Here is an 18,134-nt window from a genome sequence, read left to right on the forward strand (position 1 = left end):
TTATGTTAAGGCATGTTTCCATCCATATATGGTGCAAATTTTGAGAAAAAGCATTCCCTATGATGTCCAGGAACCACTGCAACACAGTGGGAATGAGGCAAGAAGGTCCTGGGTTTGAATCCACTGGCCGGCTGTTGGCTCTCCTTGTTGAGTTTGTGGATTTTCCCTCTGCCTGCATTGGTTCTCTCCAGGCACTCCCAGAGCTTCCTCCTACAGTCCAAAGTAATGCTATTAGGTACACTGGTGATCCTAAATTGGCAATAAATGTGACTGTGAGAAGGTTGTCTGCCTCTCTGTGATAACCCTTTGATAGACTGGTGACCTGTCTTGGATGTAGAAGTGAAAGATTTTGGAAAGGGTTATATATAGGGTATTTCTAAGGTTTGGGGACTGCAGCTAGAAAATGGAAAATGGAGAAGCTGGAGTGGCTGGCCTACCAAAATGATTCACAGAGCGCAATGACAACTCATACAGGGGGAAACAAAAGAACTAAGAACAACATCGAAGGAACCGCAGGCCTCACTTGTTTCAGTTATGGTCAGAGATCGTGATACAACAATAAGAACTATAATAACATAAGAGGCTGGACAAAAATTGCATCCATAGGAGCGTTCCAAGGAGAAAACAACTGCTGACCAAAAAAAACACAAAGACTCGTCATCTTGATGATCCCCGATACTTTTGGGAAAATATTCTTTGGACTGATAAGACAAAAGTTTAACTTTGGAAGGTTTGAGTCTTGTTACATTTGGCACAAAACTAACACAGCAACAGTCAACAAGTGTTAGCGTGATGGTCTGAACATCAGTTCATGCCCTAAAGCTAAATCACATTTCGGATATGCAGCAAAGCAATGATCCGAAATACAGCAGCAGGTCCAACTCTGAAAGCTAAAAAGCAAAAACCAAATGAAAGTTTTGGAGGTTTGGTTTTGACCAAGTCAAATGTCCAAAATAAAATCTGATTGAAATGCTTTGGCAAGGCCTTGAACACACTGTTCACGCTCAAAAACCTTCCAGTCTGCCTTAATTAAATCAGTTCTGCAAAAAAAAAAAAGAGTTAAAATTCCAACAATGTCAAAGACTTATTGAAAGTTATCCCAAGAGCTTGTTCGTGCTGCCAACAGGGGTAGATTTGAATAGCTTTTTCCACTTAATACGAAGGAAGAGGCCTCAAGGCAGACACAGGACATGCTGGAGAAATTATATCTCTCGGCTGGCCTGGGAACACCTTGGTGTTCCCCCAGACAAGCTGGAGGAAGAAGATGGATGGATGGATGGAATCATCATTTGAAAACTGCATTATGTATGTTCTCAGGTTGCTCTTTCTCTAAGGTTAAAATCTGGAATATGTAACTGTGACAAACATGCAAAAAAAAAACTCAGCAAGGCAGTTTAACGTGAAAGTAAAGCACTATCCTGCAAAACCCGACCTTTTTAATAGCACCAAGCTGGCAAATAGCTCGCTTCCAAGTTTTCCAGACGACTATATATTTTTTAAAACCAGCTGGCATGAGCCAATTTAATATTCTAGTTGCTTTAAATCTAACCAAACAACCAGATAAAATCCCAAACGCAGAATGCAAAATCAAACATCCATAATTGAGCTGTCATAGTTTGCTCTGCTCTTTATATTCTGACCCTGTGCTCTCATAGTCATGGCTTGCAAATTGATAAGAGCTCTGGTTTTCTATCTCTTTCCATACTTATGTAAATTAATTTCTCTCTTGTGTCCACACATACTGCCTGGCATTTCCTGACCTTTTATTTTTGGGACCCTTTACTTCAGGGCCTCTCTTGTGGCCATGTAAAGATGGACGGCTGTCAAAAATGAAAAGAACGGTTAGCGATTGGTCCTGTTATTACCCTATTTATCTAAAAATAGAATATTGCCCTCGTCAGTGACATTTTCAAGAGTTAAACGTGAAAACTTTGTTGAATATTCAGCTGCTCAAAGAAACTAGAAGAAATTGCATTCAGTTTATCTGCCTCTATTGAAGTTGCACATAAAGGCAGGTGGATAGACACAAGTTTACTGTGGCAATGTGCAATTCAACATCTCTGCTCCGCCTGCAGTCAGAACAACAGGTGGGTTTGACGAGGATATTGCCTGATGCTTTTTGCCTGTTCAGAAGTGGATTTCCTGAGAGATTATTAAGACCAGTTTTGCATCTGCCCTGCTAGAAACAAACTGCTTTCCTCTTCCATCCATCTTCCCTTCCCTCCAGGGCTGTACTCTGTTTCACATCCTCCATCTCTGACCAATCAGGTTTCTGTGCCTCTCCCGGGTGGGAAAAAAAATAAAATAAGCCCATTCCCCCACCCACCACTTCCATATTTTCCACGCAGCTTCTGTTGTGCGCCACCGTGACTCATTGTTTATTGAAAGGCAGTCTGTTATTGACCACAAAAAAAAAATCAATGGCAAACATCCGCAGTGTAAACTCTGATAACACCGTGGAACACATCAAACGAGCATGCAAAGAGAAAAGAGGAAGTTGCATTTATGTTTGTGTGGTTTTACAGTTCGAGCAATGAGGAAAGGCTGGTGTTACCCTCTCCTCCCCCTCCCTCCATCTGCCTCCCCTCATTTTCCTCATTCCTTCCCACATCTCCCATCTAGCTTTATTTCTTCTTCATGTTTACCCCTCTTTCCCCTTCTCATTCTATTCCTCGCCTTTTCCCTCAGATTGTGTATGTGATCATGCATAACTTAGACTTGCTACCTCTTCTGTCTGTGACCAATATGGCAGACATGGTAACTGTGAAGACACACACAAACACACACACAGGCCTGGATTTATCCAATTAATATAAAATACTTGCCATATCTATCTATTTATCTATATATCTATAAGGTTGGAACAGAGTGCCACCTGCTGGCCAGGAAGAGCAAATGGATCCTTATTTTATTCATGGGTAAAATCAAACACTGGTTGATCATATGAACAACTTACAATTAAGGGGTTTGCTTATATAATTAGCAATAATATAGTTTATCTTTACCTTTTTATTTTTACAATTATTTCATGCCTCTGAAACCTCTACAGCCATTTTAATAGAATAATCACCTTAATGAATGATCAAAAAATATCTATTATTGTGTTCCATTTTTTGTTTTTTCATTGAAAAGTGTCGTATTGATGTTGTTTTTGCCTTATCATTTGCATCAATGTACTCGAGGCTAATGGCTTTAAACCCAGGAAACACATTTGTGTGATTGTTGCAAATATGTTTTCAGTCTCAAAAGCTACGATTAAAGAGAAGAGTCAAGCAGTTCTGTGTGCTGTATTTACAGCGCCGTTTTTTCTTGCTGCAGCAGCAACAAAGGTTGTTTTTTTTATTTATATATTTTTTTAGATAAACACTCAAACATCAGCTAAACATAATGCTAAACGAGTGGAAATTGTGTGGGCTATTATCCTTTTATCATCCCCTTATCAAATGCAGTAGTGTGTGTTTACTTCAGTGTTACTGATGAAATAGGTCTTCATAAGGGGAGAACAAAAACCTGTGAAAAACAGCTCAACCCTCCCTTTTGTTGTTTCTGCCAAACTCCCTGTGATAGTCAGCAGTTGAGCAGAACGATCCATGCTGGATATTGTGTGCCGTTTGCAGCTGCTGTCAGCCTGTTCTTCTCCCTCTCTCTCGTTTTTTTTTTTCTTTTAAATAAGAGCGAACGGTAATGAGAGGCTTTTACAGTCAATTCAGATGCCTCACTGCCCTCTGGAAATCATAAACAGGCTCTTAATTGAAGGGAAATGTCGAGGTCAGCATGAGGCTCAGCTGAAGATTTACAGCATTCATGAGTGTTGGCGTATAACAGAGACCTTAGAAGTGCTTTCATTTACTAGAATTTCTATGAATTCTTTATGTCTCTCCTTCTTTGTATCTGTGTTTCCGTGTCACCTTTTATTGGTGCATACATTGCTGACACCGAATAGAAAGTTGGCTTTGATTTTCTTAGTCGTGTACAGCTTCTTGTGATGGCTCATTTTACTCACGTGCCATTTTTGCGTCTGCGTGTTTGCTGTTTGTTTAACATGTTTTCCTCAGTTTCAGTTTTATGTTTCTCACAGCTACAAATTATCTTCTTTCATTCTATCTTCTTGCTTCTGCAAAAAAAGGAAAAAACACATAAAAGAACAAATTTTTGCAAGTGAGCAACATTAAAGTGCCAGTAGCAGCCCCATGAAATTTAAATGAACTGCTGATATCTTCTCCCTCTTTTCTCTCTGTTTTTCATTCGCGTCTCTTCTCTGTGTCCCCTGCAAGAAGAGGAACGGCAACTCATCCAAGGTCCATCAACAGGTGCCGTAATAGGAGCGATCCTCGGTGCTCTCATCTTCATCTGCATAGTCATCATCGGCACCATCTTCTTCATCCGCAACCGGCAGGAGGACGCAGAGTAAGTCTTCATTAGCAATCCTGTATCTACTTAATCGTTTATTTAACCTCCTGAGCAAAACTAATCCCCCCTCGAGGACTAAGGCTCATTAAGACTTGTTACATGTCATGAGGGAACCCACCAGAGGAAGCTCTGTGATAAATCCTGACCTGAAGTTTATAGCATGAGGCTGCTGGGAGATTTTATTCCCAAAATGTTCTGCTCTGAGCTCCCATTTCAGCTCCTGCAGTTCCCCTCCTGGGCTTCAGCTGTAAATGGAGATTTATTAAACTCCAGTTTGAAGGAGGGGTTTTCCAATCTGAGGCTTCTTGTAGAGGCCTCCAGTAAATTAACAAACATGCAGCTATTGTTTACCGCCTGTTTGCTGAGTCAGGGGTTAATTAGATTTCGTTGGAGACGCCTTGCTGATGCCGTGCAGCTACTTCCAGTAAACTGATGCAACAAAAAAGATGGAATTTATGGTGATTACTAAGCATAAATGATTAACCATAAATAATGCTTGCAGAGTCAGGGCCAGAGTAAACATCTACTGAGTGATTAATAATTCTGATTAAGGATAGGAAAAGAACCTCTGTCCAGTGGCGGTCCTAGCCTGTTTGGCGCTCCGGGCTAACACTCCCTCTGGCGCCCCCCCCGCCCCCCCCCACACACACACACACTCACACACACACAAATCATATTATGGATTGTACATTAACATAAAACTGTTGTCAAAATTCACCAGAGAAACACACACACACACACATATGAAGAGAGAGAGAGTATGCATAGTATGCAAACGGCTACCAAACAGCCATCATAATTCGTCATACAATGAGAACAAGACAAATCAACAACTGACAATGACTAATTAATATTAAAATCTGTAACATAATGTATTGTTTGGAGTTTAGTCTGTTACTGTTACTATTTTTACCATTTCTTCTTGGAGCAACTGTAACGCACATAATTTCCTTCCTGTATCTTTTGCTCGTTTCTCCTCCTCTTCTTTTCCCTTTTTTCTAAACTGAGGACCTGATGGCTTTGAACTTTTCTTGTCCATCTTCCATTGGTTTTAATTTTGCACTCCAGTATGAACACCCATTCCCCAACCCGAGGATCACCACAGCATAACCTAACAGACCTACACCTTAGTTCACAGATTCACTTTGTCTAGGGTGTATTTCTGGGATTTCACACAACCCAGGATTCAAATCATGAATACATAATTTACAACATTATGAATGAAATGTGCTCTACTTGGAAGCAGCCGCCCCCCTCCCCTTTCGACGGGTTGTGTGTGAGACTTTAAATCATCAAACTGTAAATTATAAATTTTAAATTGTTATTGATCCCTTTACCCCGAGTCCTAAAGCATATATTTATTTTCTTACTGTTCTTATATTTATTGTTTGTTTACTTGCACTGCTGTAACTGGAGTCTCATCGTCTCGTCTCTCTATAAACTGGACTGTATGTAGCGGAGATGACAATAAAGTTTACTTTGACTTCAGCAGCGAGCAGGCGCACCGAGGGCTCTCGCGCTCACTTTTCACGTATAGAATTTCGAAAAACCATCGGTGCAAATTATAAGTCTGTATCATAATGTCTGGTGTTTTTGTGTTTGTTGTTTTGTTTTTATTTTGTTTTATTTTGCGAGTTGGTTATTAGATGCTGCTCCAGCCAGCCAGAGAATCCCCCGCCGCCCCGCCCTCTCCTCCCTGTGCCGCAAGGGAGTAGAGGGCCCCACTCACCTCTTCACGGCTAACTGCCCCTTAGTTTTATCTGCTCCTCAGAAATCAAGAGTTTTGGGGAGGAGGTGTGGATGTGCGCTGTTGCCCAGCAGTCAGATGTTCATGTCACATCTGTCCGCTCTATTCACCACACATATCACCTCTGGGGGTAGCTAGTGCGTCTTCTTACACATCTGTTGGGGCGGAGGTATGTGTGTGTATGACTGGGCCTGAGTTTGGGACTTGTTGCGCCTTAACCCCTGTGGGACATGGCGGAGGGTTGCTCCTCTTACTGCTCCCATTTGATCGTTACTGCCTCTTTGTGGATGTCAGTAGTTGGTGGTTCGGTGCACATGGTCAGATGATCTGGCGTGTTCACTGACCTGCTTCCTTGGAGGTTGTGTTTCAGGGTGGCTCAGGCCTTGTTGTGGTGGGGGTCTCTGGGGGGTGTTGGGCTGTTATCAGGAGCCTGGGGCACAAGGCCTCTGGGCCCGGTCCTTGGCTCGTGTCTGGTGGATGGTCAGCTGCCCATTGCTCCCAAGGAGCTCATTGCTCCTTTGGAGCTCTTGCCCTGCGGCCATGGGGGATCTGTCTTCCTTCTGCTTCGCTGGGCATGCAGTTATTATTGTGACGTGCAGCCTCTTCAGTGCTCTTGGTGGGCTGCGGACGGCCCGGGTCTCCTGGGCCTTCCTCTGTCTGGTTCTGGCTCCCAGGGGCCGTGTTGCGGCGTCTAATCCTCTTTATCAAGTACTTTCATGACAAATGCACACACACTTTGTTTGTTTTTGTTGTTATTTCTCTGTCAGTTGGTTTGTCTTGATTGTGTTTTGTTACGAATGCAGCAACTGATGACCTGTCATGTTTTATTTGTACTTGCTCCTTTATTGTTATGTTTATTCCCTATTTTTCTCTTTTTTCTTATTCTTTCTCTTTTCTCTTCTCTTTTCTTACGCCTGACAGCTCTGCATTCTTACACTCCACATATATAAAATAATTAAAAATAAATAAAAAACAGGTGAACAAGAGAAGCCTATAAAGTTCATAGATCTCCTCTCCTCAGATGTGTTTGGTACAACGATGCACTCAGACCATGGTTCTGCTTGTCAAAGCTGCCGGACAGACCGGGTTACTAAAAAATAAAAATAAAAGTTGTGTCTTACCGGTGTCAGCAGCAGCTTTCAAAAGGAGCAACAAGGTGAGCAGTCTCCATTTTGGCTTTGCATCACATTTTTCACAGTTTCTCTAACACTTGGTGAGTAGTTTGGCTGTTTGCAGACAAATCGTTGTCTCTGGTGACCACAGCAACCGGCTCACAGCCAAAGTGATCACACGAAGATTTTCAGTCCAGTACTGCACACCTCTTTCTCTACAATTACTCACCAACTGGTCACAGAAAGCATTTTCCCAAGCAGCCAGAGGTCTCTGCAACCAGTTGGGGAACATGTTTTTCTATTGTGACCAACAAACTGGCCTCTAGGCTGGTGTGATGGAGGCCTAAGGCTACCATCTGTGATTAGCATCTATATTGGTTGATTGTACTATGGTTGCTATGTACAGACACGGATACCTGTAGTTATTACTTAGTAATGCTATAATTTCACTCTTCAAACCTGAAGAACAAATGTTTTGGACTGCATATCAAATAGCATAATTTGCTATTAAAAAGGCTCAAAAAGCACCAAAAACATGGTCAAGAGGTCGAGTACTATGACTCATGTTATTACCCAAGCCCGAGAGCTGCTGGCATTTGTCAGTCAAAGCAGCCACAGCCAGAAAGAAAAGATAAGTTATAAAAGGAAATTAGGTAAAGAGACCAAAACCGTTTTTTGTTTGTTAGCCACACAGGTCCACATGTTTATTTCTGTAGTAAAATTAGACATTTTAACATCACAGGCTATGGTGGTAGATGCTCTTTTGTAACCAGCTTCAAGTGGCCACTCCAAAAACTTCAGTTTTTGGCAGTTTAGCATTGGCTTCATTTTTCAGCTCTAAGCATGATGCTTGGATGAAACTAGGGTGAATATTGGAGCCCAGAAACACAACTCCACGTGAATGAATGCTGGTACTGCATTATTTCTGCTGGGTGATAAGGTTATTGTTGTTATTTTTGACTTGTTAGGAGAGGCTTTACTGTGTCTGTGGTTTCGTAGAGGCTTTTAAAGGTTTCTTAAATGAAGCTGTGGATCTTATTTTCAAATCCTACGTGTTGACGGGTTCTCCAAGTCCATCTACGGTAGCACGCATTTTTAAAAACGCTTTCTAAAGTTGATTTCTTAACCATCAGTGCTTGTTTTTCTTTAACTCAAAATGTTTGGGTTTTTTTTTCCCTCATAGTGCTGAATTTTGTAAGAAAAGAATCTAGATTAAATGATAACAGCATGTGACATCTTTGCAGTTTGACATTTCAAGACTTTATATTTCTGTGATCTCTCAGTGGCCCAAGTTGTTTCTCCGTTGAATACAAAGAAATCTGTCTTAACGAAACAGAGATCAATACCACATTACCACTTTGTCTTTTGTCCAATCAGGGGCCCACCCAAGCACAAGCCCCCTCCCCCAGTGAAGGCAGGCAGCTCAACAGAAATGGTGAGTGGTCGGCGCGGTTTCAGATCAATCCTTATTGTCACCACAATTATATTCCACTCACACACACAAATACACACACAGTCCATTTGGACACTCATGATGGGGCTAATGGCTATTGATCGGAGATCCGAGTTGGCTTACGTGTGCCGAAATAATTAGCTTGGATTTTCGTAAAGAGGTCCATTAGAGCACTCCTCTCCTCGCCATGTCTGTTACTTTACTCCATCACTCACATTTTGATACGCTTGAGCCACGTTATGTAATGTGACTAAAACTCTATAATTTTATGTTGATTAGATTGTATAAAAGATGTCTAAAAGGCTATAAATGCCTTGGCTGAAAGGAAGGTTCACAGGGTTCAACAGTGGAGGTTTATTAGGCATTTACAGGATTTTCTACAAAGCGCCGACTGTAGAACATGACCAAATGACAGCATTATCTCTGTAGCTCTATATTTATGCATAACTCTTTGAGGGCAAGTCTCGGCCAAGTCACAAGGCTTTTCTTTTAACATTTTTCTTTCAAAGTTGCTATCAGTGGGAGTTTTTTTTACATATCTTAGATGGTGTTCTTTTGATGCCTAATGATTGAATATTCCAGCCGTATGATCGTGCAAATGCAAATTTTGAGGGAGCCACATCTGTTATCTTGTTAAATAAAGATAAATGTATTCAAACTTTTAACTTTTTATAGTTAGAACCAGCATTCCTATCAATTATGATAACCCTGTGCTCGCCAGTGTCCTGTAATTGAAATCTTGGGACAAGACTGCTACCGCTGGGTGTTTATAGAGAACGTAAGAAGTCAGCTTCCTTTGGAAGAAAAAACTTCAGGGAGTTTTGTAATGCCTAATTAAACAGGAAAGTGGTGATAAGATAAGATAAGATAAGATAAGATAACCTTTATTAGTCCCACACGTGGGAAATTTGTTTTGTCACAGCAGGAAGTGGACAGTGCAAAAGTTATGAAGCAAAAATTAGAATACAATAAGAATAAATACAGTACACAACTGTACAGAATAGAATAAAATAAAATACTATATACAGTAGAATAAAATAAAATAAATATACAATAAGATAAAAATAGAATACAAATACAAATACTATATACAACTGAGTAAAAATACAACAATGACAGAAAGGATTATTGCACTTAGTATTATTGCATATGTATGGATGTGTGTGCTTGATCAGTTAAAGTCTTTATTATGGAGTCTGACAGCAGTGGGGAGGAAAGACCTGCGAAATCTCTCCGTCCCACACCGTGGGTGCCGCAGTCTCCCACTGAAGGAGCTGCTCAGTGCTGTCACAGTCTGCTGCATGGGGTGGGAGATGTTGTCCATCAGGGATGACAGCTTAGCCGCCGTTCTCCTGTCACTCACCACCTCCACTGGGTCCAGAGGGCATCCTAGAACAGAGCTGGCCCTTCGGATCACCCTGTTCAGTCTCTTCCTGTCCCCAGCAGAGATGCTGCCGCCCCAGCAGACCACGCCATAAAAGATAGCAGAAGCCACAACAGAGTCATAGAAGGTCTTCAGGAGTGGGCCCTCCACTCCAAACGACCTGAGTCTCCGCAGCAGGTACAGCCTGCTCTGCCCTTTCCTGTAGAGGGCGTCTGAGTTATGAGTCCAGTCCAGTCTATTGTTCAGATGAACACCAAGGTACCTGTAGCTGTCCACAGCCTCAATGTCCATACCTTGGATGTTCAGTGGTTGCAGTGGAGAATGCTTGTGCCTGCGGAAGTCTACCACCAGTTCCTTGGTTTTACTGGCATTGATCTGGAGGTAGTTCAGCTGGCACCAGTCCACAAAGTCTTGGGTCAGTCCTCTATACTCCTTGTCGTCCCCATCAGTGATGAGGCCGACTATTGCAGAGTCATCAGAGAACTTCTGCAGGAAGCACTGGGTGGAATTGTGGGAGAAGTCTGCAGTGTAGATGGTGAAGAGGAACGGAGCCAGAACTGTTCCCTGTGGGGCCCCCGTACTGCAGACGACCCTGTCCGACACACAGCCCTGAGTCCTCACATACTGTGGTCGGTCGGTGAGGTAGTCCAGGATCCAGGTAGTGAGGTGATGGTCCACTCCAGAGTTCACCAGCTTGTCCTTTAGAACCGAGGGAAGAATGGTGTTGAAGGCACTGGAGAAATCAAAGAACATGATTCTCACAGTGCTTCCAGCGGTCTCCAGGTGAGCGAGGGAACGATGTAGGAGGTGAATGACGGCATCATCCGCTCCAATGCCAGGCTGGTAGGCAAACTGAAGTGGGTCCAGTGATGAGCTTATTAGGCGCCGAAGCTGAGCCAGGACCAATCGCTCCAGGGTCTTCATCAGGTGGGATGTCAGAGCCACCGGCCTGTAGCTGTTGAGGTCCTTGGGGCGTGAAGTCTTTGGCACTGGTACAACACAGTGAAAGCTCCATTTTAGTAGAATTTTGCTATAAAATGTGATAAATGTTCTCAACAGCATCAGTCATTTTTTGAACAGACCTTCATTTCCTTTTGCAAATAAAATACGCCAAACTTGTCAGTGCAATATTTAGTGGTCTAGATTAGATTAGATTAGATAGAACTTTATTAATCCCTCGGGTGGGTTCCTCTGGGAAATTCGATTTCCAAAAAAGCACAGCACCGACAGAAGTTACAGAGTTACAGAATATTATATATATATATATATATATATATATATATATATATATATATATATATATAATACACACACACACACATATATATATATAAATACAGAGACAATATAAATAAAATATACGAAGGGGATAAATAGAATAAATAGGAATAAAAATAAAAATACAAGTGAATTGCACATTTCAAGTATTGAGTCTATTGCACCGTTGACTATTTACAAAAGTATTGCACAAGGTATTGCACAGTGAGGTGAAGAGGCACTACAGCTTAGTTGTTCCCCCCTCCTTTGTCCTCCTGTCTCCCCTCCCTCTCCCCTCCAGAGAGGAGTTAAACAGTTTGATGGCGTGTGGGACAAAGGAGTTTTTAAGTCTGTTAGTTCTTGTCTTTGGGAGAAGCAACCTGTCACTGAACAGACTCTTCTGGTTGTTAATGGCCGTGTGCAGAGGATGCCTGGCATTGTCCATAATGTCCAGCAGTTTCTTTAATGTCCTTTTCTCTGCCACTGTCACCAGAGTGTCCAGCTTCATGCTGACCACAGAGCTAGCCCTCCTGATCAGTTTCTCCAGCCTGGATGAGTCCTTCTTTGCTGTGCTGCTCCCCCAGCACACCACAGCATAGAAAAGTACTCCAGCAACCACCGACTGGTAAAACATCCTCAGGAGCTTCCTGCAGATGTTAAAAGACCTCAGCCTCCTGAGGAAGTACAGTCGGCTTTGGGCTTTTTTATACAGGTGCTCTGTGTTGCATGACCAGTCCAGTTTATTGTCCACCCACAGCCCGAGGTACTTGTACTTGTTGACCACCTCCACCACCTCCCCCTCTATCTGAACCGGCAGTGGACCTGCTCTAGACCTCCCGAAGTCCACAACCAGTTCCTTAGTCTTTGAGGTGTTGAGTTGCAGGTGGTTTGTATGACTCCATGCGACAAAGTTCCTCACCAGACTTCTGTACTCGTCTTCCTGATCATCCCAGATACACCCCATGATGGCTGTGTCGTCTGCAAACTTCTGAATGTGGCATAATTCAGAGTTGTAGCAGAAGTCAGAGGTGTACAGGGTGAAGAGAAGAGGGGACAGCACAGTTCCCTGTGGTGCTCCTGTGCTGCTGACCACAGTGTCAGACGTGATGTCCTTCAGCCTGACGTACTGTGGTCTGTCGGTGAGGTAGTCGGAGATCCAAGCCACCAGGCAGGGGTCCACCTCCATCCTGTTCAGTTTTTCTTGAAGCATACAGGGCCGGATGGTATTAAAGGCACTGGAAAAGTCAAGAAACAGGATCCTGACCGTGCCTTTTCCCCCATCCAGGTGTGAGTGGGCTCTGTGTAGGAGGTACAGGATGGCATCCTCCACTCCGACACCCGCCTTGTATGCAAACTGTAGTGGGTCCTGGGCATGTTGTACCTGTGGTCGGAGGAGGTTGAGGAAGAGCCGCTCTAGAGTCTTCATAAGATGTGACGTCAGTGCCACCGGTCGGAAGTCATTCAGCTCATTGGGCCGGTTCTTTTTGGGGACCGGGACGATGCAGGATGTCTTCCATAGGGCGGGCACTCTCCCCAGTCGCAGACTGAGGTTGAAGACTCGTTGTAGCGGCTCCCCAAGTTCAGCAGCACACGCCTTTAGCATCCTAGGACACACCTTGTCTGGGCCTGCTGCCTTTCTGGGGCGAAGCTTCCTCAGTTGTCTCCTGACCTGATCCACTGTGACACTGGGAGATGTTTGGGAGGAGGGGAGGGGGGGAGATGTCTTGCTGCTGAGAGAGGGATTGGAGGAGGGGGGTGTCATGGTGTCAGGAAGGGGGGGAAGCGAGGGAGGTAGGAGAGTGGGGATTGGACTCTGTAGTGAAGGTGAGGGTGGGGGGGTTGTGGGCTGGTCAAACCTGTTGAAGAAGTTGTTAAGTTCGTTTGCCTTCTCCACAGTCTAATCACAATCTAGATTACAGCAGTTACTTTGACGTTATTATAATCAATAAAAACAACTGATAAGGCTTTAAAACAACAGCTGAATCGCTGTAATAATCTTAGATCTCTTTTAAAAGTGGAGTGCTCTTTAAGCATCTGAATGCAAAAACTGTGAGCAAGTTTCATAGTGCTAGGATCATATGTGAGCTAGCATGGGCAGCAGAGAGCTAAACTTCCCACGTGAAAAGCAAAGAAAGGAATAGAAATTGAATTTTATTGGCCTTTTCATTCATTTAGATTCATAACAAATTACCAGCAAATGAAATTATTGAGGTCTTGAACTGGATGTCTTTCAATCATAATCTGGATATCATGGCTGCACCTAAAAACTGGCCTTCATCAGCTCAAGTTTCATCACTTTCCAAACATCAAATTAAGTTGTGCAGAAACACAAGTAGACTTGAGCCATTAGGTGAGGACACTTGCCTGTTAACCCTCTAAGTCATCCAGTTTTTGATATGAGTTGGTTTTAAAGATTGTTTTTTATTTGTTCCCTGATTGCTAAGACATCTGAGAACAATCTAATAGAAACTAAAAATGCATGTTGCGTAGGGTTGCAATTAGCAATAGGACAGGTGGCCTCACATTTGACTCTGTATACTGTGTATACTTACATACAGAGCAGTTCATGGTCAATTCAAACACTGCACGTTCATCTGGCTGCAAAACAATCCCAAATCATCACCCCTTCATCATCGTGCTTCACACTTGGTATAGCTGGTAAAAGGTGCATGAGCTTAAACGCTGTGTGGCACTACCCATTATGCCTAAACATCTCTACTTAGCCTCTTCTGTCCAAACAACATTGCTCAAAAAATCTTGTGGTTTGTTTAGATAAACTTTGCAAACCTAAGCTGTCCTGTCGTGTTCTATATAGAGAGAAGAGGCTTTCTCCTAGCAACCCTTTGAAAAAAAGCCATACTTGTTCAGTCTTTTTTAATTGTACTGACATAAAGTCAAAAATCAAATAGATTAAGATGTAGCTCTGAGATGTTTTGCAATTACTTTGAGCACTGCATCGTCTAACATTCAGATTTTTATCTGCTGGGCCATCCAATCCCGAGAATATTGTGGCATTTTGTTAACACACACCTGAATGGTCCAGACCAGCAAGCTGCCAAAACCTCACTTAGCTGTTATTTACCCTCTTAATTGCTATAGAAACATGTGGGTGTTGTTCACAGGGCCGCACAAAGTCCTGTGAAAATTCTTTTTCACATGACTGTAGGGTTATGGTCGCCAGCAGTCAGTAGGATAAGCCCAGTACGGTCAACGTGCCGACACATTTACACCTCAGACGATGTTCAGTTTTTCAGTCAATAGCCCTTTTGTTCCATTCACATGCATTTGGTTTGTTATAGAACAATGCAGCCGACTGAAAAGAGCAGCATGCATTTTCTATAAAAATCATCTGAAATGGCTCAGCCATGGAGATAACTAAGTAGACTGCGGTGATAATTCAGGCAGACTTTCGTCCTACATTAATATTACAGATGTTTTTACAATCCGTCACTAAGTTTTTCAAATGAAACATAAAGTAGTCAGCTGAGGTTTCTGAGGAGATAATAACAGAATGAAAAAATAAAGACAAAAGTAAGGTAAAGACACCATGACGTAGTAGCCAAATAATCTTCTCTGAGTTTCGGGTTCATGATATCATGGTAACCCTCCCTAACCTACCACAGCTTGACTACAAGTACTGTTCAGCTGGTGTAAAAAGAACCAAGGGAGACTTCAAAACAGATACACGATAACCTCCAGGATAAAGGTACAACAGTGCAGACACACTTCCCATGGCTTTCTGAATGAAAATGGGCTCCATGGAACAAGACCCCACTTTTGAAAGAGAAACATAAAAAAAGCTCAGCTGTTTGTTCAAATGCATGCTGACAGGCCACATTGCTTCTGGGAGAATATTCTTTGGACAGAAAAAAAAACAAAATTAGAGCTTTTTGGTAAGTCGCATCAGCTTCATGTCCACAAAAGAAAATTTTCAAAGAAAGATCAAAGGAAATCCTCCCTATGAAATATGGAAGAGGCTTACTCATGTTAGAAGGTTGCTTTGCTGTGCCGGTCGCAGGGGTGCTTCAGTCTGTGCAAGGCAGAGAGAAATCATAAAAAAGACGAGTATTTGTTGAAAAAGCATCTGAGGCTGCCTAAATCACAGTTCATTGATTGTCCAACAAGCTAATGTCCCAAAATGTACTTCTTAAAGCACCAAAGGATGGACATGAAGGAAACCCTGAATCTTTCTGAAGTTTTATGAGTCCCTATTTTAAAGCAGTGTAACTGCTCTTGCTTGAAAGTTGCTGATGTCTTGGAAGATGTACGCAAGTTGTTCTTTGGCGTTAATGCACGACAATACACTAGTCGTGGCAAAACTGAAGCCGATCTCACTTCAAATTCATCACATGTGAACGCTTGTTTACAGTGCCTTAAAACACTATTATTTACGGACAGTTAGTACATTTTAACCTCAATCTATGATAGTTTCCTAAACAAAACGAGGAGTTTTGGTGACTAAATGTAACCAAACAGCGAGCTAAAACCAACTGAACCAGTCATGCTTTCTTCTTATGTGGACGTATGTGTCACTCAAGAATCAACATCAAAGGATATATTGTGCATGTTTCTCTGAAGCCAGCCGTTTCTGAGACAACAGCAGTATTTCGATGCACTAGGTTGATTTAGCATGTATGGAAAGCGGTGAAACTGGCAAAGCACAAAGAACAAAGCATGCATGAAAACTGGAAGACGTGAAGTTTGGTCAAGCAAAGTTAAACTGGACTTCAAAGTGTAACCCCATTACAAGTTACCGAGAGAAAAAAATACAAGAAAGGCTTGATTGCAGTGATTGCCTTTAAAAAAGGTAAGCTCCAAAATTTTAGGTTAAGCCTCTTGAATTTTCCTTCCCTGCCCCTTTCATTATTCAAAATAATGTTATGTTAAAATCAAGCGAAAGCTCTCTCGACAATTGAATTACTGACATGTGGAACCCAATTATTTTTTTCAATTTTAACTTATTTCTGTGAAAATTCTGATTATTGGCCGTAGTAACAAAACGGCAAAGGTCGTGTGCTGAAAACATCTTTTCATGCTTGTAAATGAAACCACTATGAATCATTGTGCGTGTGTGTACATCAAATACACACACGTGTAAGAGTGTGTTATTCTCTCACAGGTTACATATTCTCACTCTAAGATCCTATTTTATTGCACTGTTTCCACTTTGCTCTCTTCCCTGTGTGTTGATGTGGTTTCTGTACATGCAGCTCAACAAGCCATCAGAGCCTCCCACAGCCACAGAGACGGCGCCTCTCAGCCCAGGAGAGGTTTACTACGAGCCCACAGGGAGAGAGCCTGTCACTGTAACTATAACACACATAAATATGCACACACACACACACGCACACAAACACGCTCGCAGATACAAAAGCACGTTTTGCTCACTGACACATGAGCCACACTTCAGCCACAGGGGCTCCACATCTGTTTGGACAGCTACACACTGTTGTGGGGACCTCATGGTGTTTTCACTTTGTACCAATCAATCAACTGTTATTAATATTAAGCTGTGAATAATTACTTGAACTTCATAAAATGGTATTCTAATTAAATGTAAAAATGAAAGTCTTCACAACTTCCTGTGTTATTCCATAATCCCTCTGGTATGTAAATGAGTTGTGATAATTACTTAAGAGACATTCTGTAGTCTTCAGGTCAACTGATTTACATATATTATTGACAATCACATACAGTTAATTCCAAAAGTATTGAGACCTCTTTGCTTTCTGCGCACTTTACTGGACTGTAGGTTTAATTTTAAATGGATAAAAATTGTGCTTTTACCCTTTAGTCTACGCTTAATATAATAATAATCAAGTAAAAACATGCATTTATGTAAAGTACTCATACTTTTAATTCAGTGTAGAAGCCCCTTTGGCAGAAGCTTTGAGTTTTCCTGTAACTGTAGATGCTTGCACACATGGATTTAGGCGGTTCATCGTGGCGGATCCATTTCCAGACTGAATGAAAGCAGATGTTAAACATCTTCAGTCCTTCCACAGTTTGGGGGCAGGAGGGGTTAAATTTGTGCCACTTAATGAAAGTTAGAGATTCACATGTGTAGCAAAACTTACAAGGTACTGGCGTGATTGTTGGGGTGAAAAATCACCCCAGTCTCAGGACAAGCGCACGCTTTAAAATGTTTTCTTCAAGGACTTTTCTGTGTTTGGCTCCATTCATCCTTCTCTCTTCAACCCTCTATTTCTGCCCAAAAAGTTCAATATTTGCCTCATCAGATGCTTTCAGAGTGCATTAAATGCCATTTGGCAAACTCTGAGGAGGCCGCCATGTGCCTTTTAGTCCAGAGTGGCTTCTGTCTAGCTGTTCTAATGAACTGCTTTCCAGCATGTTCTCCTGCATCTGCAGAGCAATTGCGGAGCCAAAGGTTACATAGTGTTTTCTATTTTAAAAGACGGGGCCAGTTCCATTAACATCTTTATGGGAGGCAGGGAAACGTTGTACATTTTTTTTGCATGGCCACAGCCAATGACATCAGTGGATGCAACTTTGGGATCACTGATAGCACAGTAACAGCTCTACACCAACACGTTCGTCTGTGAATACTTCCTCACATGTTGGTTTTTGCAACTTTACTTGTGCGATTTCACATTCAAGAATTGTACCTAAACTATATCCATTCAATTCTATTTACCGCATGTGGAATCCAATCAGGTTTTTAAGGATTAATTACAGCAAAAATTAATTACAACAAACACTAATTACAGCCTTCAGGATCCCACCAAGTGCCGGACGTCCACGATGGTGTTT

General features: G+C 42.2%; 1 protein-coding gene across 2 annotated transcripts in view; it reads left to right on the forward strand.

Moving 5' to 3' along the window:
• Window positions 1-18,134, forward strand: part of pvrl2l (PVR cell adhesion molecule related 2 like) — a 325,857-nt gene that overhangs the window by 302,696 nt on the left and 5,027 nt on the right. Inside the window, exons 7-9 of one of the 2 annotated variants that reach the window (XM_085445881.1) lie at window positions 4,278-4,407; window positions 8,647-8,704; window positions 16,574-16,669. In XM_085445881.1, coding sequence (XP_085302007.1) covers window positions 4,278-4,407; window positions 8,647-8,704; window positions 16,574-16,669 — 284 coding nt within the window. Of the gene's footprint in view, window positions 1-4,274; window positions 4,408-8,646; window positions 8,705-16,573; window positions 16,670-18,134 lie in introns of both variants that reach the window. The other variant, XM_085445880.1, reaches the window with a different exon arrangement.

This window comes from Copadichromis virginalis, linkage group LG22 (assembly GCF_057382275.1).
Source record: "Copadichromis virginalis isolate Kocher_CV1m ecotype Utaka linkage group LG22, C_Virginalis_male_GT1.1, whole genome shotgun sequence".
Classification (NCBI taxonomy): Eukaryota; Metazoa; Chordata; class Actinopteri; order Cichliformes; family Cichlidae; genus Copadichromis; species Copadichromis virginalis.